The following is a 27,761-nucleotide window of genomic DNA, read 5'->3' as shown; positions in this document are numbered from 1 at the left end:
CCTCCCAAAGTGCTGGGATTACAGGCTTGAGCCACCGCGCCCGGCCCCCATCTTACTCTTAATGTCTATTCTGCCAGGTTATTGAGTACCTCAAGTAATGCTATTTTGTCTATTGTTTTACTATTTCTGAGTCATTTTTATTAGTCTGATCAAAAAATGAGATCATAATCCTAGATAATTTCATTATTAAAGTAAGGTACTTCTTCCAGCCACTTAAAATTACATCTCTCGTTTTATTTAAGTTGTTCATAAAAGGGACAACAAATCATTCTTTCTGTCTTCTCTCTAGAAATCAAGTGCATTTATTAAGAAAGTATTTATTGAGGTTCTCCACTACATTATAGATACTTATCTGGAAGAGATGACATAGAAAATACATTGGAAGTATTATTTGGTGTTTACAGCTCTAAAATTCCAGTGGTACCTTAGTCACAGTGCACAGTACCTTTAAACTATAATAATCTTGATTTTATAGTACACAATGATTGTGTATTTTTTTTTGATTATTTGTTAATTTTTTGAGACAGGTTCTCACTCTGTTATTCAGGATGGAGTATGGTGGCCCAATCATGGCTCACTGCAGCCTCGACATCCCAGCTTCAGGTGATTCCTTCACCTCAGCTTCCCCAGCAGCTGGGACTACAAGCACGCACCACCATACCCAACTAATTGTTTATGTTTTTTGTAAAGATGGGGTTTCACTATGTTGCCCAGGTTCATCTTGAGCTCCTAGGCTCAGGTTATCCTCCTGCCTCAATCTTGCAAAGTGCTGATATCACAGGTGTATGCCACCGTGCCAGGGTTTTCACATTCTTCCATAGCTTGTTATGAAGTTTGGTCACTGCATATAGTTAATTTTTTAAGTTCCATTTTCTCAAGTTCCATTTGTTAAGAAAAACCTCCTAATGCAAATTATATAAGAACGTCTCAGCCCAAAATCTTTTTAAGCTGGTAAGTAACTTCAGCAAAGTCTCAGGAATCAAAATCATTGTGCAGAAATCACAAGTATTCCTAGACACCAATAACAGACCAACAGAGCCATATCATGAGTAAACTCCCATTCACAATTGCTACAAAGAGAATTAAATACCTAGGAATACAACTTACAAGGGATGTGAAGAACCTCTTCAAGGAGAACTACAAACTACTGCTCAAGGAAGTAAGAGTGGTCACAAACAAATGGAAAAACATTCCATGCTCATAGTTAGGAAGAATCAATATCGTGAAAATGGCCATACTGCCCAAAGTAATTTATAGATTCACTGCTATCCATTGACTTTCTTGACAGACTTAGATAAAAACTACTTTCAATTTCATATGGAACCAAAAAAGAGCCCACGTAGCCAAGACAATCCTAAGCAAAAAGAACAGAGCTGGAGGCATCATGCTACCTGACTCCAAACTATACTACAAGGCTACAGTAACAAAAATATTGTGGTACTGGTACCAAAACTGATATAGAGGTCAGTGGAAGAGAACAGAGGCCTCAGAAATAACACCACACATCTACAACCATCTGATCTTCGACAAACCTGACAAAAACAATGGGGAAAGGATTCCCTACTGAATAAATGGTGTTGGGAAAACTGACTAGCTGTATGCAAAAAACTGAAACTGGACCACTTCCTTACACCTTATACAAAAATAAACTCAAGATGGATCAAAGAGTTAAAAGTAAGACCTAAAACCATAAAAACCTTAGAAGAAAACCTAGGCAATACCATTCAGGTCATAGATATAGGCAAAGACTTCATGACTAAAACACGAAAAGCAATGGCAAAAAAGCCAAAATTGACAAGTGGGATCTAATTAAACTAAAGAGCTTCTGCACAGCAAAAGAAACTATCAACAGAGTGAACAGGCAGCCTACAGAATGGGAGAACTAATAAGTATTCTTTGACTGTGTTAGCTATTTTTGCCATAGAGAACAAAATTAATACTCTGGTTATATTACTGTGTGGGTTTTTTCCCTTTAAATTAATTTTTATTTCAAAAGACCCTTTCTCTGACTTTTTCCTAACTCTTTAAGTTATATTATGCAATTGAAAAATCCGTGGGACAAGCCTCATATCACTTTGTATGTTATTGGAAGTACTAAACCAAGTGGACCTGAGAAACCTAGCCCTACCTCAAGTTCATGTCATTTTTGTCATTTGTTTTGTTTTCTGGTTTTTAATGCATAAAATAGCAGTAACAATAGCCAGCCATAAAGGATAGTTATAAGAACCATAAATCATTTTGATAAAGATCTGCTATTCAGTATGCATTTCTGAATTTTTAGTCATAGAAAGATAGTGCTAGATATTATTTCAGGTATCTAGTGTGGACATAATTATTATGTAAAGTAATTGTTGTCTTGATGTGAAATAAAACTGCTTTAACATCAAAGAAAAGTTCTATACAATTATATAACTATTGATATTTTAGGAATATTATCAGGGTATTAGTAATATTAATGAAAGAATTAGAAAGCTTAAGCAACTAGCCTTTTGGAAAGTTAATGACTGAACAATATATAATATAAATAATTTATATTCAATTCTTTAAATTCTTAAATTACATTAAAATTCCCCATTTTTGTTCTAAAAGATTCAAACTAATTCAGATATATATAGGGCAAAAACATCGCCACTTTCAGTCTCCCCAACTTTTCTTGCAAAGATAACCTATGTCAGTAATTTGGTATGCAGCTTATTACCGTCTTATAACCCATGGCAACCAATTAGTGCCTTAATACTAATTAATACCTTAACTACTAGTTAGTACCTTAACATGTTAAGTAGTACCCAGTAGTTTTTGCCACCAAAAATATTTTGAAAATTTTAAAAAGAGCACTAGAGGATAATATAACAACATTTGTGTTCACCATTCTAAATTGTTTTTTCCTATTTTTATTAAAGGAATAAAGCATAAAGTTGAAGTCTTCAATATGTATTTAAAACAATGTAAATATTTTATTCGTTATAAAGCCTACAAAAATTATCTTACTCTCTATGCATCTTATTTCAACTAGTCTTTTCCATTTAATAGCTATGTTGTTGATAGCTAGAGTCTGTTGTTTATGTTTAGGTTCTGAATAACTAAGGGTTTCAGGTATTCTGTAAAAACTATGATTTTTAAATTATAGGAGATGTTTCGATGTGTATGTTAGGAAAACTCTAACTGCATTCAGAAAAAATAAGTTCCCGAGATTTCCGTTCAGTAATACTTTTGAAACACAGATAAAATTACTTCCTGTCGCTCAGCTTCCTGTATCCATGGCAACCTCTGTTTTACACATTGACTCTAAAGGAACCAATGTGAAGAGTGGTGTTTCCTGAGCAAACTGTGACTTTAAAAAAAGGTGGTGGGGTGGAGGTCAGCAGTGCCACAGAACAAAATGGAGTTTGGAAATGTCGTTCTTCAGATTTAGAAAGAAAACCTTTACTGAATCAGCTGAGCGTTAATAATATGAATTTCCTGTTTCTGGTAAGATTATTTACTTAAGTATGAACTTATAGCTGACATGAAAAATAGTTTTGTGAAAAACTGTAATTTAGAGTTTAATTGTTCTGTAGTGAATTTGTATTTTTATAAATTATAATGTTTGATATTAGGCTGTGTTGTTAAAGGGACATATTAAATTCATAGATTCTCATTCTTGTATCATTTGTCACCTATGTTGTAATCAATTGTAATTTTTAAGTTAACTTAGCAAATGTTTCATTAATCTGAACTATTTTGTCAAATAATGGGTTAATGGCCTGATCATGTTAATAATTCTAGAATGTATTCCATACTCATTTAATGCTATTACCATAGTATGATTTATGATAGTATTATTGGCTGATCCTAATTAACACAATACAGAAGTTATAGTATTAAAAAAAGCGTTCATTTGATGAAGTTTTGATGATTTAAGCTTTACCTTCTCTTTTTATAGCCAATTCTGATCTGAACAGAAAAACCAAGAACAGGGATATGTATGGATTACAGTTTTCTCTGCTTTGCCTACGACTGTTTCTGCTTGTTACCTGTTATATTTTATTATTACTTCACAAAGAAATACTTGGATGTTCGTCTGTTTGTCAGCTCTGCACTGGGAGACAAATTAACTGCCGTAACCTAGGCCTTTCGAGTATTCCTCAGAATTTTCCTGAAAGTACAGTTTTTCTGTATCTGACTGGAAATAATATATCTTATATAAATGAAAGTGAACTAACAGGACTTCATTCTCTTGTAGCACTGTATTTGGATAATTCTAACATTCTGTATGTATATCCAAAAGCCTTTGTTCAATTGAGGCATCTATATTTTCTATTTCTAAATAATAATTTTATCAAACGCTTAGATCCTGGAATATTTAAGGGACTGGTAAATCTTCGTAATTTATATTTACAGTCTAATCAGGTATCTTTTGTTCCAAGAGGAGTATTTAATGATCTAGTTTCAGTTCAGTACTTAAATCTACAAAGGAATCGCCTCACTGTTCTTGGAAGTGGTACCTTTGTTGGTATGGTTGCTCTTCGGATACTTGACTTATCAAACAATAACATTTTGAGAATATCAGACTCAGGGTTTCAGCATCTTGGAAACCTTGCTTGTTTGTATCTAGAAAGTAATACTTTAACAAAAGTACCATCAAATGCCTTTGAAGTACTTAAAAGTCTTAGAAGACTTTCTTTGTCTCATAATCCCATTGAAGTAATACAGCCCTTTGCATTTAAAGGACTTGTCAACTTGGAATATCTCCTTCTGAAAAATTCAAGAATTAGAAATATTACTAGGGATGGATTTAGTGGAATTAATAATCTTAAACATTTGATCTTAAGTCATAATGATTTAGAGAATTTAAATTCTGACACATTTAGTTTGTTAAAGAATTTAATTTACCTTAAGTTAGATAGAAACAGAATAGTTAGCATTGATAATGATACATTTGAAAACATGGGAGCATCTTTGAAGATCCTTAATCTGTCATTTAATAATCTTACAGACTTGCATCCAAGGGTCCTTAAGCCATTGTCTTCATTGATTCATCTTCAGGCAAATTCTAATCCTTGGGAATGTAACTGCAAACTTGCGGGCCTTCGAGACTGGCTAACATCTTCAGCCATTACCCTAAACATCTATTGTCAGAATCCCCCATCCATGCGTGGCAGAGCATTACGTTATATTAACATTACAAATTGTGTTACGTCTTCAACAAATGTATCCAGAGCTTGGGTTGTTGTAAAATCTCCTCACATTCATCACAAGACTACTGCACTAATGATGGCCTGGCCTAAAGTAACCACCAGTGGCAATCCTCTGGAAAATACTGAGACTGAGAGCATTACTTTCTGGGAACGAAAATCTACTTCACCTGCCGGTAGATTTTTTCAAGAGAATGCCTTTGGTAATCCATTAGAGACTACAGCAGTGTTACCTGTGCAGATACAGCTTACTACTTCTGTTACCTTGAACTTGGAAAAAAACAGTGCTCTACCGATTGATGCTGCTTCAATGTCAGGGAAAACATCTCTGATTTGTACACAAGAAGTTGAGAAGTTGAATGAGGCTTTTGACATTTTGCTGGCTTTTTTCATCTTAGCTTGTGTTTTAATCATTTTTTTGATCTACAAAGTTGTTCAATTTAAACAAAAACTAAAGGCACTAGAAAACTCAAGGGAAAATAGACTTGAATACTACAGCTTTTATCAGTCAGCAAGGTATAATGTAACTGCCTCAATTTGTAACAGTAATCCAAATTTTCTAGAAAGTCCTGGCTTGGAGCAGATTCGACTTCATAAACAGATTGTTCCTGAAAATGAGGCACAGGTCATTCTTTTTGAACATTCTGCTTTATAACTCAAGTAAATATTGTCTATAAGAAACTTTGGTGCCATGGACATGATTAAAACTGAAACCTCCTTATAGAAGTATATACTTGGAAATACAATGAATTATATGAGGTTAGCATTATTAAAATATGTTTTTAATAATTTGTGAATAGTGTATTCATTTAGCAGATATTTTCTTTGATGCGTACTAAGTAATAATAGCTAACATTTCTGTGTATCAAGCATTGTGCCAAATGTTTCACATATTATATATATTTAATCCATGAATAGCCTTGAAAGGTGGTATTAGCTATACTTTACAGGTAAGGAATCTTAGAGTTTAAGTAACTGTCCCAAATTTTGACAGCTTGTAACAATTTTTGAGCCTCTCTGACTAGAACTCATGCTTTCAGTTTCATGGTGTATTGCTGTTTGGTGCTAGGATTGTAATATGAAAAAATAGACATAGTTCTTATTCTACGTAGAGCTTGAAATTTAAAGGAGGAGATACATGATTACTGCACAGTATGATGATAAGTACTGTACTTAGAGATGCTACTGAGTATAACATATGTGGAGGTGAGAGATGGTTTTATGAAAAAAAGTGACGTCAAAACTGGATCATGAAGAATAAATAGAAGTTAGCCCAGAGAAAAGAGCTAACACCGTGTCAGAGGGTTTAACAGAAGAGAAGATACTGCTTTTCAGGAACTACAATTCAGTATGGCTGGAGTCATGAATGATGGCATGCGATTTAAAGCCTGAAACAGAGATCAGGTGATGAAACCTTTGTAGTTACATGCTTTATCTTGATTGAAGGATTTTAAGCAGTAGAGTGAAATGATTAGATTTACCCTTTAGAAAGTTCCCTTTCTCTGGAAGGAACAATAAAACTGGAGCCAGAATTAGTTGAGTATGAATCTGAATTACTAATCCAGGGAAGAGATTCTGGAGGCCTGGGCCAGGATACTGGCAAAAAGGATAGATGGATCAAGAGGTACTTTGAAAGTAAAATGAACTGCCTTAGTGATTGGTTGAGGGGTAGCAGGGGAGGGAGAAGTCAAAGATGTTAGGTTTTTGGCTTAGGCAGTTTTGTGCTGTATTCACTAAGCTAAGGAAAGAAAAGGAATGAGGCAAAATGATGAGCTGAGTTTTAGACAGATTGAATCTGAGGTTCTTATTAGATCTCCAATTGGAAATATATAGCATGCAGAAATTCAGGAGAGAGGTCTTACGGTAAAGACCAATAATTCTTAAACTTTCATTTATCCAGTACACTGGAAGTGTATGATACACCCTTTACAGTAACAATAACCAGTTGGGCCATGATTTTGGGAGATAGGTGGGTGGGGAAGAATAAGACCTTGTGGAAGTTGAGAGAATCCCTAGGAGATGTTAGTACCCTCGATTGAGAATCTTTAATGTAGATAGTAATTGAAGTCATGGAAGTAATGTAATGTTTTCTCTTCATTAGCATGAATTTGTACTTGTGTAGCCCTCTGCAGAATGTTAGGCATTATAGTAAGTGACCATGCTCGTTGGTTTGTTACTAGTTACCTGAACCACAAATATGTATTTAAAATTTTTTCTTAAGCATTATATCTTTCATGTTCATGTCCTTCCTTTTCCCCCAAATTTGTGTTTTTTAATTATTAAAAAATGCAATCCATATGAAATTAGCCTGGAACATGTTATCTGGGAGTATTTAAACCAAATGATAATTATCAAGTTTATATTGTGAAATGAAAATAATTATAATAAAATGCAATACTGTTTATTATACCATAATAGAGTGGTTCTCAAACTCAGAATCAAATGGTAGCCTTATAAAAACACAGTTTGCTGCCTCTGACTCCTTCTACCCCTCCCATAGTTTTTTTCTTTTTTAAAAAAGTATTATTGATAATATTTATACATATTTATGTGATACGTGTGATGTTGTTACATGCATAGAATATGTAATGATCAGGTCTCAGGGTATTGGGGTATCACCTCAATTGTTTATCATTTCTATGTGTTGGGAACATTTCAAGGCCTCTCTTCTAGCTTTTTTGAAATATACAATATATTGTTGTTAACTATAGCTATTCTACTTTGCTATTGAACATTAGAACTTATTCCTTTTATCTAACAAGATTTTTGTACCCATTAGCCAGCCTCTTTTCATCTTCTTCTCTGCATACACAAACAACCTTCCTAGCCTCTAGTATCTATCATTCTGTTCTCTACCTTCATGAGATCAACTTTTTGTTAGCTCCGGAATATGAGTAAGAACATGTCATAGTCGCCTTTTTGTGCCTGGCTTATTTCACTTAACATAATGATCTCTAGTTCCATCTTTGTTCCTGCAAGTGACAATACTTCATTCTTTTTTATGGCCCAATAATAGTCCACTGTGTACGTATACCACAGTTTTGTTTATCTATTTGTCAGTTGATGAACACTTAGGTTGATTCCTGATCTTTGCTATTGTGAATAGTGCTGTAGTAAACATGGGAGTGCAGGTATCCATACTGGTTTCTTTTCCTTTGAATAAATGCCCAGTAGTGGGATTGCTGGGTCAGATGATAGTTCTAATTTTAGTTTTTTGAGAAATCCCTGTACTAACTTATATTCCCACCAACAGTATATGAGTTCCCCTTTCTCTGCATCTTCACCATCATCTGTCATTTTTTGTCTTTTTAATAATAGCCATTCCAACTGTGCTAAGATGGTATCTCATTGTGGTTTTCATTTTCATTTCAAATGCAATTAGTGATTAGTGATGTTGAATGTTTTTCATATACCTCTGGGCCATTTGTATGTCTTCCTTTGAGATATGTCTATTCATGTCTTTTGCCTACTTTTTAATGGGATTATTTTGTGGCTTTTTTGTTTACTTGTTTGTAGTTGAGTTGTTTGAGCTTCTTGTATATTCTGGATAGTAGCCCCTTGTTAGATGAATAGTTTGCAGATGTTTTCTCCCCTTCAGTGTGTTTTCTGTTCACTCTTGTTTCCTTTGTCACGCAGAAGCATATTCATTTAAAATAGTCCTTCTGAAGTCTTTTTTGTTTTTATTGCCTGCGCTTTTAAGGTTTTAGCTATAAAATCTTTGCCTAGACCAGTGTCTGAAAGTGTTTTCCTTGTGTTTTCTTCCAGTAGCTTTGTAGTTTCAGATCTTATGTTTAAGTCTTTAATCCATCTTGACTTGATTTTTGTATACAATGAGAAATAGTCCCGTTTCATTCTTCTGCAAATGAATATCCAAGCCAGAGTTCTTGATTCAGTAGATGTGGAATAGAGCCTGTGAGTTTTCAATTTCACAAGTGTGCTGATGCTGTTGGTCTGGGACCGCACATTGAGAACCACTATGTTAATGTATTTGAGAGAAAACCAGAAAGGAGCTGAAGAGTAGTTTTAAGATATATTAGAAATTGCATAAATAAAGTAAAGCCCCACCAACTCCAAAGAGTTTTCAAACGATGGTTGGCTTTTCCCTGCTTAGCTTAATACTTTTTCTGGGATTATAATTTCAGCAGAAAATGTGAATATATTTTAAATGAATGTTACTTTTCCTGAGTAATTTGTTTTGTTATGGAGGATTGATCTTGTTGTTCACCTTGAGAGACATTTTTAATAATGTATTCTTTTTTTTGTTATATACTCCCAACTCCTACAACTCTAATTATGTTTTTTTCTTTAATTACTAAAAGTACATGTTCATTGGGAAAAAATTTAAACAGTGCAGAAATACGTAAGGTAAGCTGAAAACTTCACCATGCCCCACTTCTTATCACCTAAATCATATCCTCTTAAAGATGTTCACAAGCAACACAGCTGCCTATGTGAAGTTCAGAAAAATTTATGTAACAAAGTATTTTTATCCAAAAACAAAATTCCTAAATTCAAAGAAGGCTGTTCAGAAAATCTATCAAAATTTTTGCTTTTTGAAAATATAACTTCTAATTGATTTAGACTCAACTAGAAAACCAGGGTCGCTCTGTTGATCTACTCTGCCTCATGGCCTTCTGGGTCTTTTGAGTAACCATTGGACAGATTTTTGCTGTCTTTTCTATTGCTTTATGTACTTTGTAGTAGAGTAATAGTACAGTTTATCCAGCTCTCACCTGTATCAGTGTTAATGCATGACAAATATTTTCCCTATAAACATTTTTAAAACTGTTATTGATAAATACATCACATACAGAAGTAGACACACAATTACCCCTGAGGTCAAGAAATAGAACATTCAGATGTAATACATATGTGGACACTTCTTGAGCCTCTAGGCATTATATAAACGTCTAAGTTTTAAGCTTGGAGGTGAAGGAGGACCAACAAGTAATTAGGACATTTTTACTCAATTAACTTAGCTGTACAGCAACAAAAAAACAGTAAAATCTCCTGTATTTATTCTTACACGGTGTAAAAAAAAAAAAAAAAAAAAAAAAAAAAAGTCGAAGAAAGCCCAGGGAATCTTTCAAGCTTCCAACAAACAGCTTTAATGCCAGGCCTTCCTACCAAGTTGATCTCAAACGAACCTTTTCTGTTGAGACCTGGGTTTTTTTGTTTGTTTGTTTGTTTTTTAATACAGCTCCAACTCCTTTACTGGTCCTCTGTTACTAATCTCCAAACTAGAAAAATGTATATTTGAACTTAAAGTACGATGTGCTCCATTAAGAGGAAGGAATGTGGATTATGTGAAGCGAAACAGGCTGTTCTGTTTACTATTAGACTTTGTTTAGACCTTCTTATTTCTTATTAAAATTTATGTTTGACTTTCCTCGTACTGGACTTACCTGTATGAACCCTTTTAAGTGCCCTCTACCACTGGTCATCCCTTTGCTGAAGCTAGTAAGCTTGTATGGCTGCACTCTTTTAATGTCGGAAGCCTGGTGGATTAAAAGAGAAATGTTGGAGAAAGCAGTATGAGAGAGAAGAATGTATAGTATACCTCCTGCTGGCCTAGATGTGCCTTGTTTCATTGCTTGACTCAATTCCGAGACATCGTGTGATAGAGGACATTATAATTTAGTAGAAAGTAGTTTTCTTATCCTGAATAATGTGGAGACCTTACATTTATACATTGTCTTCTGGTTTTCTTTTGTCTCCATTTCTTCCCATGTCCGTGGAATTTTCAGTACATGCACATAAACCCTAGCCTGTTGTTAGTTTGGATCTTTGGCTTTTGGCAACCTTATTGTTTTTTGTCATATATTTTTTATGATACACGAGTTAATACGTAAGTTTGTATTTTTGTCTGAGGCTCTGAGGAGCAAAAGTTTTTATGTTGTAGTGCAGTTTCTCAAGCCTTGGCTTTTGAAGCTCCCTTATCCTTTTACCTGCTTCTCATCTATGAAGCATCCTTAAATACCATCTTCTAGAATCACGACCATACCTTCAGTGTTGTTATATAGTAGTTGTAGTCTTAGTATAAACACTACTGACTAGGTAAATCCAGATTATACAGTTCTTAGCAGATGGAAAGGCCCTGTGAAAGCCCAGAAACTAGAAAGTGTTAAAGAGAGCTGATGAAGCTGGAGAACAGTGTGAGGCTAGGTAAGGTCAGAGCACTGGGCAGGAGCTGGGTCATATAGGGCTGAGTAAACTAGGATTAAGGGCTTGGATTTCTAAATGTAATGGAAAGTTATTGAAAGGTATAAACTTTCGCTTTAAAGCAAGGAAAAGATACCTGATTTTGTAAAAGCATTCTAGTCTGCTATATAGAGAATGGATTAGAGGAAGTCAAGAGTAGAAGTTTCCTTGTTTGGGAAAGTAGGCAGTAGTTTAAACTCTAAATTCGAGACAGAATTGGCTTGTTGCACAGTGTTAATAGTAGGAATATGGAGGAGGAGAAACAAGAAAAATTTCAGAGATAAATCTGACATAATTGGGTGATGAATTGAGTAAATGAGAAGGGTAAATTGGAAGGGTGAATGAGAAGAAAGGTAAACTGAATCCCTGGTTTCTAGCATGAGTCACTGGGTTGATAGAGATGCTTTTTATTCAGTTAAGGAAAACAGGAAGAGAGCCTGTTTTTGATTTTCTTTTTTGTTTTTGGTTTCCTTGTTTTTGTTGGGGAGGCACTCGTAAGTTTGGTGTTGGATCTCAAGTTTGAGATGATTGTGAGAGTGCCAAGAGTGGATGAGAAGGATACTGGTGGACTTCGGGTTCTGGAGCTCAGAGAAAGGTCATTGAGTATAAATATTTTTGGGCAACTGGAATACATTATTATTCTAAAGCTCTAAAAAAATAGTCAAATATCTATTTTATCAATTTGTTAGTTTAATTACATGTATGTATATTTAAATGTGAAATTTTGCTTTAGAGATTTTTTTTTATTTCACGATACAATTTTATTCAAATGCTTCTTGCAAACTTTGACACTGGTGCCTTCATCATTATCAGTCAAAATCCCTATTTGATCATGTAACACTGTTTTCCAGAGCATTTTGTCTTCATTTTGACCTGAGCTGTGTGGTGTACAAGACTTTTCCAGGAATTTAATCCCACGATACAATTACCTTTTCATATAACTTCAGTAACGTTAACAGAGTTGGCCTTTTGGTTTGTTCTTAAAATATACGTTCATGATTACCTTGTAATTATATATTGTATAGCTTTATTTTCATCATTTCCCAATACCTGTAATGTTGAAGTTGTACCCGTAGCTCCTTAATTACCGAGTCTCTGATAAACTCCTTTATATCACTTTTTTAAAAAACCCAATTCTGTCAAGTGACTTTTTAAATAACTATTCAAGCATTTTTGCTTAGCTTAAATTTTTTTTTATTTTATTTTTTCCAAACAGTTCTATAGTAGTCGTTAATCATCTCCTTTTCGTGGAACCTTAGCATGCCTTCACTGGGCATTGTTTCTTACAGCAAAATCACATAGGATGGTAATTTCTTCTTATCCCATTACATACAGATCATTTTAGTTATTTCTTATGGTCTTGAAGAATAGTTTTGTTGGGGGAGGGCAGTGCTGCTGTGTGTGTGTGTGTGTGTGTGTGTGTGTGTATGTATGTGTGTACTCAAAAAATAAAACATCTGAGGAATAATTTAGTATATAAAAGTCTTTATAAGGATCATTTTTGAATGCAAAAAAATTCAACTTTTAGATAGTCAATTTCCACTATGATTTTTTAGCTTATTTTCTTGCTAGTATTTTTCAGAGGAGCTAGATTTATTAATATAGTTTTCCATGACCATGCAGAGAATTACTGAGTAGAAAAGTTGTATGTTTCCATTCGAATGACGAAAGTATTTGCAAGGCTGTGTCCTGGAAAACATGTGTGGGGAAAAATTTTTGTTTTATTTTTTTCGCTTTTAACCCCATTCTCTACCTGACCCAACTGGTGCCCTGTGGTAATGAGTTTATTACATTTTTAAGTGTGTAAATATTTTTAAAGTATTTTCTCAGGTTTCTTTTCTGAAAAATATTGACAGATATAATACATTTTTTAAAAAGTTATTTGGCATCTTCAGCAGTTTTTAATAGTGTAAAAGGATACCAAGACCAAAAAGTTTAAGAGACTTAGAGAATGACTGTTAACCCCTCATTGTTCAAATGAGAAATTGTGATGATGCTGACATTTAAGCAGTGCTCTAGTACGTGTGGCAGGCCTTGTTATAAGCACTTTGCATGTGGGTATTATTATGTCCTCATGTTACTGATGAGGCAAGTGGGGCATAGAGAGGTTAAATTGACTTGCCCAAGGCCACGTAGTTAAGTCACTGGTGAAGCCACAATTTGAGGCTCTGTTGCTGACCAGTTTTCTGCTACTTCCATAAGGTCTGGAAGGGGTCAGAATGTCCCTGCCATCTGGCTATGTCACCAGCTCTCTACCAGTCTCACACTCACTTTGCAGGAGTCACTGAGGCCTCGAATCTGCTTTGCAGTCTTCATCACACATTCTGCCACCCTGAATGGTTTCAAGCATGGCCTTACAATTGGCCCTACAAGACTTGGATTTCTTTTTCAAATCTGTGCACTTCCACTTTATCCATACATTCCATGCTCAAAACGCTAATATCCTGCCTTATTGTAACTTCATATTTTCCAGTTTTCTTACTCTTTACCACTAAACCTTTTTTTTTTTTTTTTTTTTTTATGTACAGTGTATTGCTTTGTCACCAGGCTGGAGTGCAGTGGTGCGATCATGGTTCACTGCAACCTTGAACTCCTGGGCTCAAGCAATCATCTTCATAGCTGGGACTGAGTAGCTGGGACTAGAGGCATGCACCACTGCCCCCAGATAATTTTCTTATTTTTTGTAGAGACAAGGGTCTCATTTTGTTGCCTAGGCTAGTCTTGAACTCCTGGCTTTAAGTAACTATTCCACATCAGCCTCCCAAAGTGGAATTATAGGTGTGAGCCACCATGTTTGGCATAAACCTTGATGCTTGCACTTGGTGTTAGGGTTTTTTCCTCCCCCTCCCCTTAACCCCATTCTCTACCTGACCCAACTGGTGCCCTGTGGTCAACTCAGCCTTCTGATTCATACCCTCAGCTCTTTAAACCACTCATCCTCAAACATTACCGGCTTTGCAATCTTCCAAACCTGAATTGCCTAACTCAGTTTCTTCCTATGAATATTTGCTTGGGGTGTAAAATATAGCAACTAAAAATTATAGAAGTATACAGATTGGGGCTGTTAAAAATCTAGGGCATTCAATTGCAGTTGGACCTCAGTGCCATTGAGCAACCTTTGTCCTTGGTCAGGACCCTGTACTATAAACATTCACCATCTGGCTCCCAACTACTTCGTCACCCACATGCCTAATACATAACCTTACCTTCTAATTCACAGAGAGAGGAAAGTTCAAAATGCAGGAATTTCTGCCTCCCCCTATCAGCCTCCAAGGGAGTATGTCCATCTGTGTCCTGCTGCCTCATGCAAGGAGATATGCTTTCTGTTCAGCCCTGCCTCTGTTATGATCCCACTTCATCCCATCTCTGGGATCTTGCTCCTTCAGCCACCATCTTGTCACCTGCACTTTCAGCTGCTCAACCTCTACTGGTCCATTTCCCTTAGCCAAAAAAAACACCCCTTCAACCCTGCACTCCCTCTGGTTATTACGCTGTTGTTTCCCTCCATGGAGAAGCTTTTTGAAAGAATTGTCAGTCCCCTTCCTCAGCTTAGAACCTGATTTATCTGATTGCTTGACTTTTGGTGTTGGTCACTCTCTCGTTTTCTAGGATGCCACTTTTATCATCTTCTCTCTTATGTCTTTGCTTTTTTTATACCTCCTATTGTATTGAGTGAAGTCACTAACCTAGCCAAGTCATCCACTCAAGATGAAACCCAGCAGTTCTCCTAGACTCTTTCCTCCCATTTATCTTCCATAGCCAATTAGTTGCCAAATCCTGTGATGTTTACCCATTAAACATCTGTCAAATCTGCCCCTTTCTCTTTATTCCCATGGCCACCAAACCATTTCAGCCTGCTACCATCTCTTTTTGAGATGTGGACTGATCTTGGCTTCTTACCAACAATCATACTCCCTTATGTGGTCCTTTGTACTCCCCTGGGCAATAATGATGCCGAAGGACCCCCCAGAGAAGAATTCTATGCTAGAGAACAAGAGTGACCAGAAGAAGCTATGCTCACAGAAGGCAAAAAAGCAGAGTCTTCAGGAAGGGAGACCAGTGTTATCCACCCAACAGAGCTATCTCATGAGGTAGACTGAAGTGTGGCCTCTAGATTTCAAAAATGGATGTCCTCTGTCTATGGAGTTGTAGGGTCAGAAGCTGCATTGCTCTAGGCTGAAGGGAGTCCTGCGAAGCCTAGAAACTGAGAGTAGCTAGAGATGACTTCTTCTAAAAGATGAGCTGTGAGCTCTGTAGAAGCCCTCTGAAAAGCAGTTTCTCAGCATGGTGAGGTCAAGCCTGGAGCACTGCCCTCTGGGTTTGATCAGTATAAGGTTCTGGATTTCAGTCTTGGCTCTAGCTGCTGGCAGCTGCGTGGATACTCCACCATCTCCGTTATCATTGCTTGCCAATTGTAGGTGATTTCAGCTAAGTTTGTTCCTTGCTCAGGGGCTCTTCCGATTGTCAGCTCTTCCTCCTCTGGTGGGAAAAGTGGAAAACTATTTTTTTAATGTTACTACTGTTGTAGTCTCTACTGTTGTAGAAATTCTGGAATAAAGCTGATAAATCAGGGCTTGTTTCTTCCTTTGACTATTTCAATAAATTGTTGTTCTTTGCTTAACCCCGTTGAAAGAAATAAGCAGATAAATATAGTTAAGGGAATATTTTATTTGGTTGTGAGTTTTAGTGCCTAAAAACTTGTTTAGTCTCTTAAATTACCCTAACTTGACTTACTTTCTGTTTTTAAAATATAATAATGCAAGAATAACTTTAAATACTAATTAGGTACGATATATAAATAGCATAATTATGCTCTAGTTAGAGCTGAGAAAATTCTAAGGTGATTAAGGTTCTGATCCATTTCTGTCTTGGGATTGCTATTATTAAAAAGTATTGCATCATCAGTTTTAGCTTATATAACTATTTTGAAAAGTTAATTGAAAAATTTGTGTTACTGCCTGCCTGTTTTCCTCCTTAGACTTTATAAAAGTCTGTAAAATCTGCACTTTTACAGATTTACCGCCAAATCTATAAAAAATAAAAAAAACACACTAAATTAAAAAAAAATATTTGTTATTATTTAATTCGAATTTCCCTAATGCCTAATGGTGATGAGCATCCTGTTAGCATGCTCACATGTCATCTGTGTATCTTTGGCGAAATGTCTGTCACATTTTTGCCTTTTTTTATAAAAGTGTTTTTGTTTTGTTTCTTTTAAGAGATGGATCTCTCTATGTTGTCCAGGCTGGAAAGCAGTGGCTGTTCACAAGTGTGATCATAGTGCACTGCAGTCTTGAACTCCTGGCCACAAGAGATCCTCCTGCCTCAGCCTCCTAGGTAGCTAGGACTACAGCAGGCTTGCACCACTGCACCTGATTCCTATTTTAAATTGAAATTATTTGTCATCTTACTGCGTTTTCAGGGTTCTTTTTACATCCTAGATTCAAGTCCATTAGCAGATACTTGTTTTGCAAATATTTTCTTCCAGAATATGGCATGTCCTTTTTCTTTACAGTGTCATTAGAAGAGCAGGAATTTTTACTTGTCAATACTCTGTATGTTTGTCTTTGTAGTTATAAAAGTAACATAACACTGTTATAATAAATCCAAGAATATTAAAATAGTCCTTTTCTATCTAATCTACCCATCTAGTATTTAAACATACGAATAATCTAGTGAAAAAGAATTTTATAATGTTATAGGCAAAGTTAAAATTTTTGTTTTAAGAAATATATTTTGAAAGTTTCTTTTGTATTTAGGAACTGAAATTTTTCTTCTTGTTCAAGAGGATATTTAGGGGAAAAAAAATTAACCTGTTCTAGTACTCCAGTTAACCTGTTTTGCTTTTCTTTTATTCTAGTGTTATCCAAGATAAATTCTGTGGGATTATAAACATCTCAGTGGAAGGCCTGCACGACGTCATGACGGAAGATCCTGAAACAGGAACTTATAAAGAGTAGGTGCATTATTTAATTAATCACTGTTGGATTTGGGGAATAATTACATGCTGCAAGATTTTTATTTACCATCACTGTATAAGCACAGTATGGAAGTTTTATAATTTGTCTTTTGTACAGAAAAGTTTTTGTTATTTTGCTTATGATATTTATTGTTTGATCTTGATACCAGCTTTATTATGTTACAGCAACAACCTGAACTGAGTTTCTTTGATTTAATCATTGTTTGATGATTTTTTACAATTTCAAATATTTTTTAGCATGTAAGTTTTTTTCCTAGTATGTTTTCAGCATGCTCTTTTTTTCAACTTTCTTCTTTATAATGCCATCTCTAGCAAATAGAAAAGACTGTTACTTGAATCATATTTTGTTGACAAATATGGTTAGCAGATATATGTTGTTGAATCTTATTAAATATGTTAACAAAATGTGTCTGACATGTCACTTAGCTTTTGAGAACACTGGAGTTCATATGAAGTGGAATTTTTTCAGACTACAAACCAAAAACAAGAAAGCATTCATGCATGTAGGCAGTTTTTTTTCTTTTTAAGTTAATGTAAGGGTTTTCCACTGTGTTAGTCCATTCTCATGCTGCTATAAAGAACTGCCTAAGACTGGGTAATTGATAAAGGAAAAGGGTTTAATTTAACTCACAGTTCCTCAGGACTGGGGAGGAGCTGTGAGTTAAATTAGGAAACCTACAGTCATGGCAGAAGGGGAAGCAAACACATCCTTTTTCACATGGCGACAGGAAGCAGAAGTGCTGAGCAAAGGGGGAAAAGCCCCTTATCAAACCATCTCATCTCGTGAGAGCTCACTCACTAGCACGAGAACAGCATGTGGGTAACTGCTCCCATGATTCAATTACCTCTAACTCAGTCCCTCCCATGACACGTGGGCATTATGGGAACTACAATTCAAGATGAGATATGGGTGGGAACACAGCCAAACCATATCAACTGCACATGACGGTAAATTGTATACGTAATATGTGACAAAGTTTACAACTACATGTGAAATATTTAGGATATAATCAGATGTTCCTTGTCCTCTTTGGAGTATACAGTTTAGCTGAGGGGAAGACATGGCTGATAGCACAGTTAAAACACTAGTAATGAATACAGACAGTTACGTCTGTTTGTGCAGGGCACACCAAACAGTACAATTCTAAATTTTGCTTTAATAGTAAATCAGGGAAAGAAAAAAGGCACTATGTGTTACAGTCTTCAGGGAAGGATATGGGTTAGGATGTAGGAAGTAGAACAAAATTATAACATATTTTAGCTGGAAGAGGTGAGAGCCTGAAAGTTACTAGAAAATTTAGAAATAATCTAGTGCAACCTCATAGTATTAACAATCAGGATATCATGGCTCTGAAAAGTTGACTGGGCGCAACTTATTCACGCCTGTAATTCCAACACTTTGGGAGACTGAGGCAGGCGAAATGCTTGAGGTTAGGAGTTTGAGACCAGCCTGGCTAACATGAGTAAACCCCATCTCTACTAAAAATACAAAAAAAAAAAAAAAAAAAGTGGAGTGACACTTCACCTTTGTGGAAGAGTCAAGATGAGTCAGGATCTCAATATGCCAAGCTCAGCCTTGAAGAAAAGGGTGTGCTTTGGAAGGGGGAAAATGTTGAAAGTAAGGAAAACCAGTTTTAGGATCCCGGCTACAAAGGCCTAGACTTGGGCATTTTATATTGATTAGTAGCTAGAACGTATCTGACCACTGGTTTCTTTTTTACCCAGATTTGTTTGGTGATTTCTTTTTACTCTGGGGTGGTACTTTGCATATGGGAACACAGTTGAGAAACAAATTACCTACCTTTTCTGTGTCTCTGTTTCTAAGAGTGGTTAGACTAGATCTCTATTAAATCTTCCTACTTTGTAATTCTATTAATTACATAGAGTTCTATAAATTACAGTCCATGAGACTCTAAGGGATAAGTAAAGTTAGCTACATAAGTATGTATTTTATGTTTCTCACATAGACTTTTCTGAAAAGTCACTTAAATGAGTTAACTATATAACTTTTCAGAAAAGTCTGCATGAGAAACATAAAATACATACTTACGTAGCTAACCTGGCCTTCAACTTCTCCTTCTTGTTTATTTAAACAGTTTATTCAAAAAAGTTAATCTTTCTGGTTATATTGAATTCTTATTATAGTCTCTTAACTGAGTGAATTGGAAAAAAGGCAGAAAATTCTGTTTACTTCACCTGCATCAGTAGCGTGTTAGGGTTCTCCAAAGAAACAGAACCAACAGGAGACAAAAAGATATATAAAGAAATTGATTGTGAGGAATTGGCTCACATGATTATGGAGGCTGAGGAGTCCAAAATCGACAGTCTGCAGGCTTGAGACCCAGGAAAGCCCATGGTGTAAGTCAGAAGTCCCTCCAGTGTGGAAATCGCCAGTGAACCTCCATTGAGTATAGAATACAGCCACAATTGTATTTCACAGTTTACTTAGCTAGTTGGCTCTAAAGGTGGAAGAAGTACAGGGTCACAGCTTGAAGCAGTCAGAGGATGAATTCTTCCTCATCTAGTCAGAGTTTTTGTACTATTTGGGTTTTCAATGGATTGGCTGAGGCCCACGCACACGGGGAAAACAAACTGCTTTACCCAGTTTATATATTAAAATGCTAATCTCATCCAGAAACAGCCTCACTGATACATGCAGAGTAATGTTTAACCAGATTGCTGGGCACCCAGTAGCTCAGTCAAGTTGACACAAAATTAGCCATCACACTAACAAAGCCTTGTTGACAGATCATCTTTTTATTCACACTGTTTATGGCAGGCACTGTGCAGTGTGAGGAAGCAACTGAGTCTCTGATGTGAAAGAGCCCACAGCCTAGAAGGGTAGATAGGGACCAATGGAACAATACCAGGTGCAAGAGAGAAAGGAGGCCAGGGAAACAGAATAATTCCTAAGGGTTTGTAGTGGATTGGAGCCAACTAGTGAAGTAACCTTTGTGAAATACAAAGAATTGTGGTCTGTATTCTGTAGTCAATGGAGGTCTACTGGTGATTTCTACACTGGAGAGACATGATCAGTTTTATACTTAGAAATGTCACTTTGATGCATTGTGGAGGACAACCAAAGGGGCAGTGGTCTCAGACCAGGGGAACAACCTGGAATGCTTGTTAGAAATGCAGATTTTGCTTCCTCAGTGCAGACTCACATCAGAATATTTGAGGGTCACACAGTAGAATCTGCATTGCAAACAGGAAACACGGTGATTCATATACACTGTGAAAATTGAGAACCTACTACTGTGGAGGTGGGAAGACCATATAAAGGTAGCTGTTACAGTAATCTTACCTTGGTGAGCAGTGATAAAATGCATTTGAGATAGATTTTGGAGGAAGGATTAGCAGGAAATGGGGATAGGTAGCTATGGCTAGAGAGGGTTGAAAGGTATTTGTAGTTTGGGTGACATGTGACACACACATGCATATATAGTTTTTTTAACATAGTCATGCTTATACCTAGTAGCCTGTGATTTTTATACCTTGATTTGTCCTCATAACATATTGAAACAGGCATTTTTAAATTTAAACAACGTTTTGTGTGAGCATGGAAATGGGTTTTTATTTTCCCTTCTAATGATCCTTCTTTTTTAAACTTAGAAACATTTATCTTCCAAGATAAATAGATAGTCAACAGTTGCCTGTTACTAATCTTGATGCTAATATTTCTTCAAGGTTGTACAGAAATGAATTCTTTTAGATGAAAGAAGAATTCCATTTTGAGAGTTTATGAATCTGTTTATTTGTTGGGGTTTTGTTGTTGGGTTTGTGGTTTGGTTGATTGTTTTCTTTTTATTTTTTTAACTAGAGTTTTTATTAAGCCAGGAAAATATATTCCTGAGGCTAGAGATTTGCCTTCTTTGATTTCTGCTTGTCTGGTTAGAGTGTTTCTCTTTTACTATAAAAAAAAAATAATAATATTTTTGTTGAAAGGAATATTGGGAAATGAAATTGACAATCCCTTGCCAAGTTTTGGGAAGTAAAAAGGAAGAAAGAATTTAGCTGCCAGGCACAGTGGCTCACGCCTGTAATCCCAGCACTTTAGGGGGCCAAGATAGTAGGATCTCTTGAGCCCAGGAGTGAGACCAATCTCTAAAAAAAAGATTTTAAAAATTAGCCAGGCACATGCCTTTAGTCCCAGCTGCTTCAGAGACTGAGGTGGAAAGATTGCTTGAGTCCGAGAGGTCAAGGCTGCGGTGAGCTGTGGGTTGATTGCACCACTTCACTCCAGCTTGGGTGACAGAGCAAAGACCCTGTCTTAAAAAAAAAAAAAAAAAAAAAAGAATTTAGCCAGCATTTTAAGATGTCTAGAGCCACTAAAATTTGATTAGAAAAGGACTCATAAATTGTGGTTTTTATGGCTAGAAAGTACAAAACATACCAAGTCTAAAGGAAATAGTCTTAATTGAAACTATTCTGTATTCTGTAGTCAATGGAGGTCCACTGGTGCTTTCCACACTGGAGGGACATAATCAGATTTATGCTTAGAAAGGTTACTTTGGTCTATTGTGGAGGAAGACTGGCAGGGTGGATGCTGGTGAGTGGTCTTAGACCAGTAGAACAACCTGGGATGCCAAAAGTTAAAATTAGGCTTTTATAAAGTGTTTTTTCCTTCATTCAATACATTGACCCACCAGACGGCTCTTCAGAATGGACTAGAGAATACTAGAAGAAACATTGGTTCCTGGATTCTGACATCTGTATGTTATCTTAACTTGTGTAGATCCTCGTGACCTCCTTAGGAGGTCCCTGGTTCTTTCCAAGTTAAGATAACATACGGCTGAGTTTCTCCCTTGTTACCCAGGCTGGAGTGCAATGGCACGATCTCGGCTCACCGCAACCTCCGCCTCCTGGGTTCAGGCAATTCTCCTGCCTCAGCCTCCTGAGTAGCTGGGATTACAGGCACGCGCCACCATGCCCAGCTAATTTTTTGTAGTTTTAGTAGAGACGGGGTTTCACCGTGTTGACCAGGATGGTCTCGATCTCTTGACCTCGTGATCCACCCGCCTCGGCCTCCCAAAGTGCTGGGATTACAGGCGTGAGCCACCGCACCCGGCCTTGAAGTCCCTCTTTCATAACTTGCCTGCCTCTGATCCATTCAGCCCCACTTAAAATTAAAAACCCAGTTTCTTACAGGATCAAGTTAATGGGGCTCTGTTCTGTGCTGACTCAGTCACCAGCTTTATCTCTTGCCTCCCTGAATTCTTCATCATTCTGTAAACGTGCCATACATTTTTATACTCATGGCTTGACTAATAATATTCCTGCTTCTTGGTGTATCAAGCCCTCACCCTTACCCTCCTTAGCAAATATCTACCGCTAAAATTGCATTCCAGACTTACAGGAAGAATCATTGCATCTTTCCCTGTTTCTTCATGGCACTTTGTCTTTACTGCTAATATACAGTATTTAGTTGCTTATATTCAGTCTAGTGACTGTAAGAGGATTGGAGACAGTGCATAAGAAAGCACGTGCTCATTATAACAGAAAACTATTAACACAGGATTGAAGGGATTTTAATAAGAATTTAACAAGAGTTTTATTAAGCAAGTAATTGTTCACAGATTGGGCAGCCCCCAGAACCAGAATCGGTTCACAGTGTCTTCAGGGCAACACCTGGTCAAGATAATATTTATGAGCAGGAAAGGGAAGGTGAGGTACAGAAAAGGGAAACAGTACAGAAACAGCTAGATTGGTTACAGCTCTGCGTTTGCCTTGTTTGAACATGGTTTCAACAGTCAGCCACCTGTGAAACTCTGACTGGTACAAGAGTGGGTTACAGTCTCTTTACACTTCCAGTTAGGTTACACTTTGCTATGTACAGAGAGACCTTCAGGTTGAACTTAAAATATGTGAGGAGGAAACTTTAGGCTAAATATTTAACACAGGAGAGAGAGACTCATAATTATATTTATTCTCATTGGAGTGTCATGCCCTGAGCCCAGAAATGCATTTTTCATGAGGTATTTATATAAGACCCTGTTAAAGGGCTTTCCGTTTTAACAATAAAGAATTAGTTGTTTCTGATAACCTAATGATTGTAGGTAAGTGACTGCAGGATTAGCTCACTGTGGCCTTAGCAGCATCATCAAACCCCAGGTTTTTTCTACCCCATCCCCTCAGCACATTAACCTCATCTGCAGGCTACCATCCCTTATCAATGAAAAGTAGTTTTAGGCATTACAGTTTGTGGCATTGCCCGTGACAGATAAGTAATCTTCCTCCTCATGTCTTTTTAAAGATCAAAGCAAACTTTTCCTGGAAATGATTGCATTAGACGTCTTCTTATGCCTGATTGGCCAGAATTCCTTAAACATGCCCCTGCTGAAAGTAATCGTTGACCAGGGAAATGGGAGTTCCATGATTACTTATTGAACCACTGGCATTGGGGATGGGATCAGCTTTTTCTGAAACAGTGGTAGCGTGGAAGAAGAGGATAATTGGACAGATTCAGGGCTCAGTTAAGAAAGAGGCTGATTAAATAGGCAAGCGAAGTGCCCACTATAGAGACCAACTGAATAGTGTCTGTTTTGTCATATGTGAAGCAACCCATAAATTATTATCTTTATTGTTATTATTTTTTTGAGCTGGAGTCTCGCTCTGTTGCCCAGCCTGGTGTGCAGTGGCATGATCTCGGCTCGTTGCAACCTCTGCCTACCAGGTTCAAGCAGTTCTTTCTTCTCACCCTTTCGAGTAGCTGGGATTACAGGCATGTGCCACCACGCCTGGCTAATTTTTGTATTTTTATTAGAAATGGGGTTTCACCAATCTGACCAGCCTGGTCTCAAACTCCTGACCTCAAGTGATCTGCTCACCTCAGCCTCCCAAAGTGCTGGGATTACAGTCATGAGCCACTACGCCTGGCCCATAAATCATTTTTTTTATCAGCCTAGTTGAAAGTCAGTTACATAGCAGTAAAAAAAAAAAAAAAAAAAAAAAAAATCATTATTAAAGTCAATTTATTGGAAGCCAGACATAAAAAAAATATAAGTAGGAAGCACTTTGGGTGGTTTGGCCTAACACAGGACTGTGATTAACAAAATGTGTGCCCCCAACAACTTCTTCAACAACAACAGCAGCATTAACATTATGTGGGAAATGATGAGAAAGCATCACAGAGGAACTTGTGAGAAATGCAGATTCTCAGGCTCCATCAAAATCTGCTGAATTAGACACTATGGGAGTGGGGCCCAACAAGCTGTGCTTTAACAAAGCCCTTCAGGTGGTTGAGTTGAAAGCTCAAGTTTGAGAATCGCTGATATTGGACATCAAGAAAGTGACTTGAATACTTGGACTTTGCCCCCAGCTATCCCTCCTGTGTAAACAGATGGGCTGCAGGTAGAGTGGAACTAAGCTTTTTGTAGACAGATGCACTTAGACTCTGTTCAGGTGCTGGAATAAGAGCAAATTGAAAGCATCCAATTTTGATACCCTGAAGTAGAGAAAAGTTCATTTAAACTACAAAAATTTTGAGGTAAAATACTATTTATCAGTGCCCAATTAATGTTTGTAAATTCAGCCTTTTCTCATCTGTAAAATGGCTGAACTACTTAGGGCAGAGTTTGTATAGACTAAATGAAAGGTATTACTTCAGGTATCTTTTAAACCCAGAAATGATTTAAAAGGCTTTATTTTTTCATGCTAACACCTGTTGGTTCTGTTTAGCTGGTTGAGTTTCTTCTTGAGAAAGATTTTTATTTAGCGGACTGGAGTGCCTAGATCTATTTGGTGATTTCTGCCATGAGTTTAGAATGGAGGAGTGGCCACTTATATTCATGTTAGTCATTCCTATTTTAAACTGTTGTGTTTACTGTTTTTAGCATAACTATTAATGCATGCACAGTCTACACATTTTAGTTCATTAGAAATTTTTACATGTCTTTTATGTAAAACATGATTGTCTATCTTTAATCTTTGTCAACAAAACGAGATTTGACTTTTAATTGAAAATTTTTCTGCATGACAGTTTTAGCTTTGGGCTTTTCAAATACTGTTTTTTGTCTAGTTTTTGGTCAGTGAAAGAAACAAAATATGTATGTATGTATCTCCAGAATATGCTCCAATATTAATATATCTTTTTATTTGTTTGATTGAGATGGAGTCTCGATCTGTCACCCAGTCTAGAGTGCAGTGGTGCAGTCTCAGCTCACTGCAACCTCCACCTCCCAGGTTCAAGCAATTCTTCCATCTCAGCCTGCCAAGTAACTGGGGTTACAGGCACCTGCGACTATGCCTGGCTAGTTACTGTATTTTTTTTTTAGTAGAGAAGGGGTTTCACCATGTTACCCAGGCTGGTCTTGAACTCAAGTGATCCGCCCACCTCAGCCTCCCAAAGTGCTGGGATTACAGGTGTGTGCCACCATGCCTGGCCTTAATATGATAAATCTTTTAATTTAGGGAAGGCAAAACAGAGAGCATTCACCATATGAGTAAGTTAACAGATTTTGGAATACAGTGGAAGAATTTGATGCAAAATAGAGCATGCTTTCATGCAGATCCATGATCGTTGCAGTTAGAATTCAAATCTGCAACAGACAAACTGGCTAGTGTAAAAGAACCCCATATTACTATTCAGTTCTAAAATACAAATTGGGATGTAGACCTTTTTAGCTTTTGGCTTGTTAGAATAATGTAATTGTCTCACTTTGTGTCGGATGGAGTTTACTGGCCAGCTACTTGTTCCATACTCGTATTATGTCATGGCAGACAAAAGCATTGCAGCCCCAAGAGGTCGAGGCAAGTTAGGGATTGGGTTCTTGCTGTTTTTCAGGGACTTCTTATTTCTAGCCTAAGGTTTTTATTCTTTGATCACACCAGTAGGCACTGACTGGATCAGAGGCAGTCACTCCAAACTCCCCCTGCTCTGTCACCATTTTGGAGTGCAGTGGTGCAATCTTGGCTCACTGCAACCTCCGCCTCCTGGGTTCAAGCGATTCTCCTGCCTCAACCTCCTGAGTAGCTGGGACTACAGGCGTGCACCACCACACCCAGCTAATTTTTGTTTTTTGTTTTTTTTTTAAGTAGAGATGAGGGTTTCACCATGTTGGCCAGGATGATCTTGATCTCTTGACTTTATGATCTGCCCAGCGCGGACTCCCAAAGTGCTGGGATTACAGGCATGAGCCACCACACCCAGCCCAAACATTGTTTTTGTTAATGGTAGGAAATAGAAATGAAGGACACTCATTTCCACTGCAAAAATAAGCCTGTTCAAGTTTTCTAGTATCAGCACCTGTGTTTTAATTCTATATTAAAAGCTATTTACACAGCTGAGTCAGGAATTATCCTTCACCTATACTTGCTACAAAACAAACTGTCTTTGCCACAGTTTATTTGTTAAGAACCTGTAATCATGCTGATAAATTACTGAATTCTTCTGTTACAAATCAGTAAACAGTGGGGTTTGTTCCATCGGTTTGATTCACTAGATAGTGTTCATTTCTGGTCTCCCTGGAACCAATATTGACTGAACAGGAAACTGTTTCTGTTATCTCTGCTAATGGTAAAGAGCATGGTGCAGAAAATAAAAATAAAATGGTTTATAACTACCCAGAAATTACAAGCTCTCAGGGACAAGTTTCTCACAGCACAGTAATGTCATTTGGAACACAAGATAGATTGTCACATAATTAATATGTTTGTGATGTTTAAATTATTACATGTATAAAACTTTGTAGATGTGAAAATTAGGGGAAAAGAAGTATTTTAAGAGTTTGTGTCATTTTTTAATAACATATAAAGAGTATACATGCATTACTTTGTCAGTTGATATTTCATTGTTTCAGAAGTTGCCTATAAATTACTCTTGGCTGGACACGGTGGCTCATTCCTGTAATCCCAACACTTGGTTGGGAGTTCAAGACTAGCTTGTCCAACATGGAGAAACCCTCTACTAAAAATACAAAATTAGTTGGGCTTGGTGGTGCATGCCTGTAATCCCAGCTACTCAGGAGGCTGAGGCAAGAGAATTACTTCAACTTGGGAGGCGGACGTTGTGGTCAGCTGGTATAGCACCTTTGCACTCCAGCCTGCGCAACAAGAGCAAAACTCCATCTCAAAAAATAAAAATAATTACTATCTTAAATGTGCAAGTAAAATGCTCTAAAACGTTTTAGTGGGACCCTTTTTATAGTGAGATATCTTTTCATAATTCAAAAATTTTGTTAAATTTTAAATCTAGATTATCTAGTCTTTTTCTCACATTTTGGTACATAAAATTGTTCATGTTCTTAGTGATTTTAAGGACTTATTAAGTGTCTATAGACATTGTTTATTTATTTAAAACATGTTTTTTAAAAAATTATTATAGCTGTATGTTGATGTCTCATCTTGAGGAACCAAAAGTTACAGAAGATGAAGAACCACCCACAGAGCAAGATAAGAGGAAAAAGATG

At 36.8% G+C, this 27,761-nt stretch overlaps 2 protein-coding genes across 6 annotated transcripts in view; both read left to right on the top strand.

The window, feature by feature from the left end:
• IPO11 (importin 11) overlaps nucleotides 1-27,761 on the top strand; it is a 209,311-nt gene that overhangs the window by 155,952 nt on the left and 25,598 nt on the right. For 2 of the 4 annotated variants that reach the window (XM_032279909.1, XM_032279919.1), the window contains exons 28-29: nucleotides 17,236-17,331; nucleotides 27,677-27,761. In XM_032279909.1, the coding sequence (XP_032135800.1) occupies nucleotides 17,236-17,331; nucleotides 27,677-27,761 (181 nt within the window). Of the gene's footprint in view, nucleotides 1-4,975; nucleotides 5,062-17,235; nucleotides 17,332-27,676 lie in introns of those variants that run through there. The other 2 variants (XM_032279928.1, XM_032279937.1) reach the window with 2 other exon arrangements.
• Nucleotides 1,865-27,704, top strand: LRRC70 (leucine rich repeat containing 70). Of its 2 annotated transcripts, XR_004269573.1 has the most exons (4): nucleotides 1,865-3,468; nucleotides 3,923-5,933; nucleotides 17,236-17,331; nucleotides 27,677-27,704. XR_004269573.1 is itself a non-coding variant. In XM_032279950.1 (2 exons), exon 2 carries the CDS (start codon nucleotides 3,961-3,963, stop codon nucleotides 5,827-5,829), a length of 1,869 nt encoding a protein of 622 aa, XP_032135841.1. In that variant the 5' UTR covers nucleotides 1,865-3,468; nucleotides 3,923-3,960; the 3' UTR covers nucleotides 5,830-5,966. The 2 variants fall into 2 exon arrangements, 1 of the variants encoding a protein (XP_032135841.1); XM_032279950.1 differs by lacking the exons at nucleotides 17,236-17,331; nucleotides 27,677-27,704 and having other exon boundaries at nucleotides 3,923-5,966.

Source organism: Sapajus apella, unplaced genomic scaffold (assembly GCF_009761245.1).
Source record: "Sapajus apella isolate SASKATOON/1434 unplaced genomic scaffold, GSC_monkey_1.0 scaffold1, whole genome shotgun sequence".
NCBI lineage: Eukaryota > Metazoa > Chordata > Mammalia > Primates > Cebidae > Sapajus > Sapajus apella.
The sequence above is the reverse complement of the archived record's forward strand: the minus strand, read 5'-3'. Positions and strand labels throughout refer to the sequence as shown.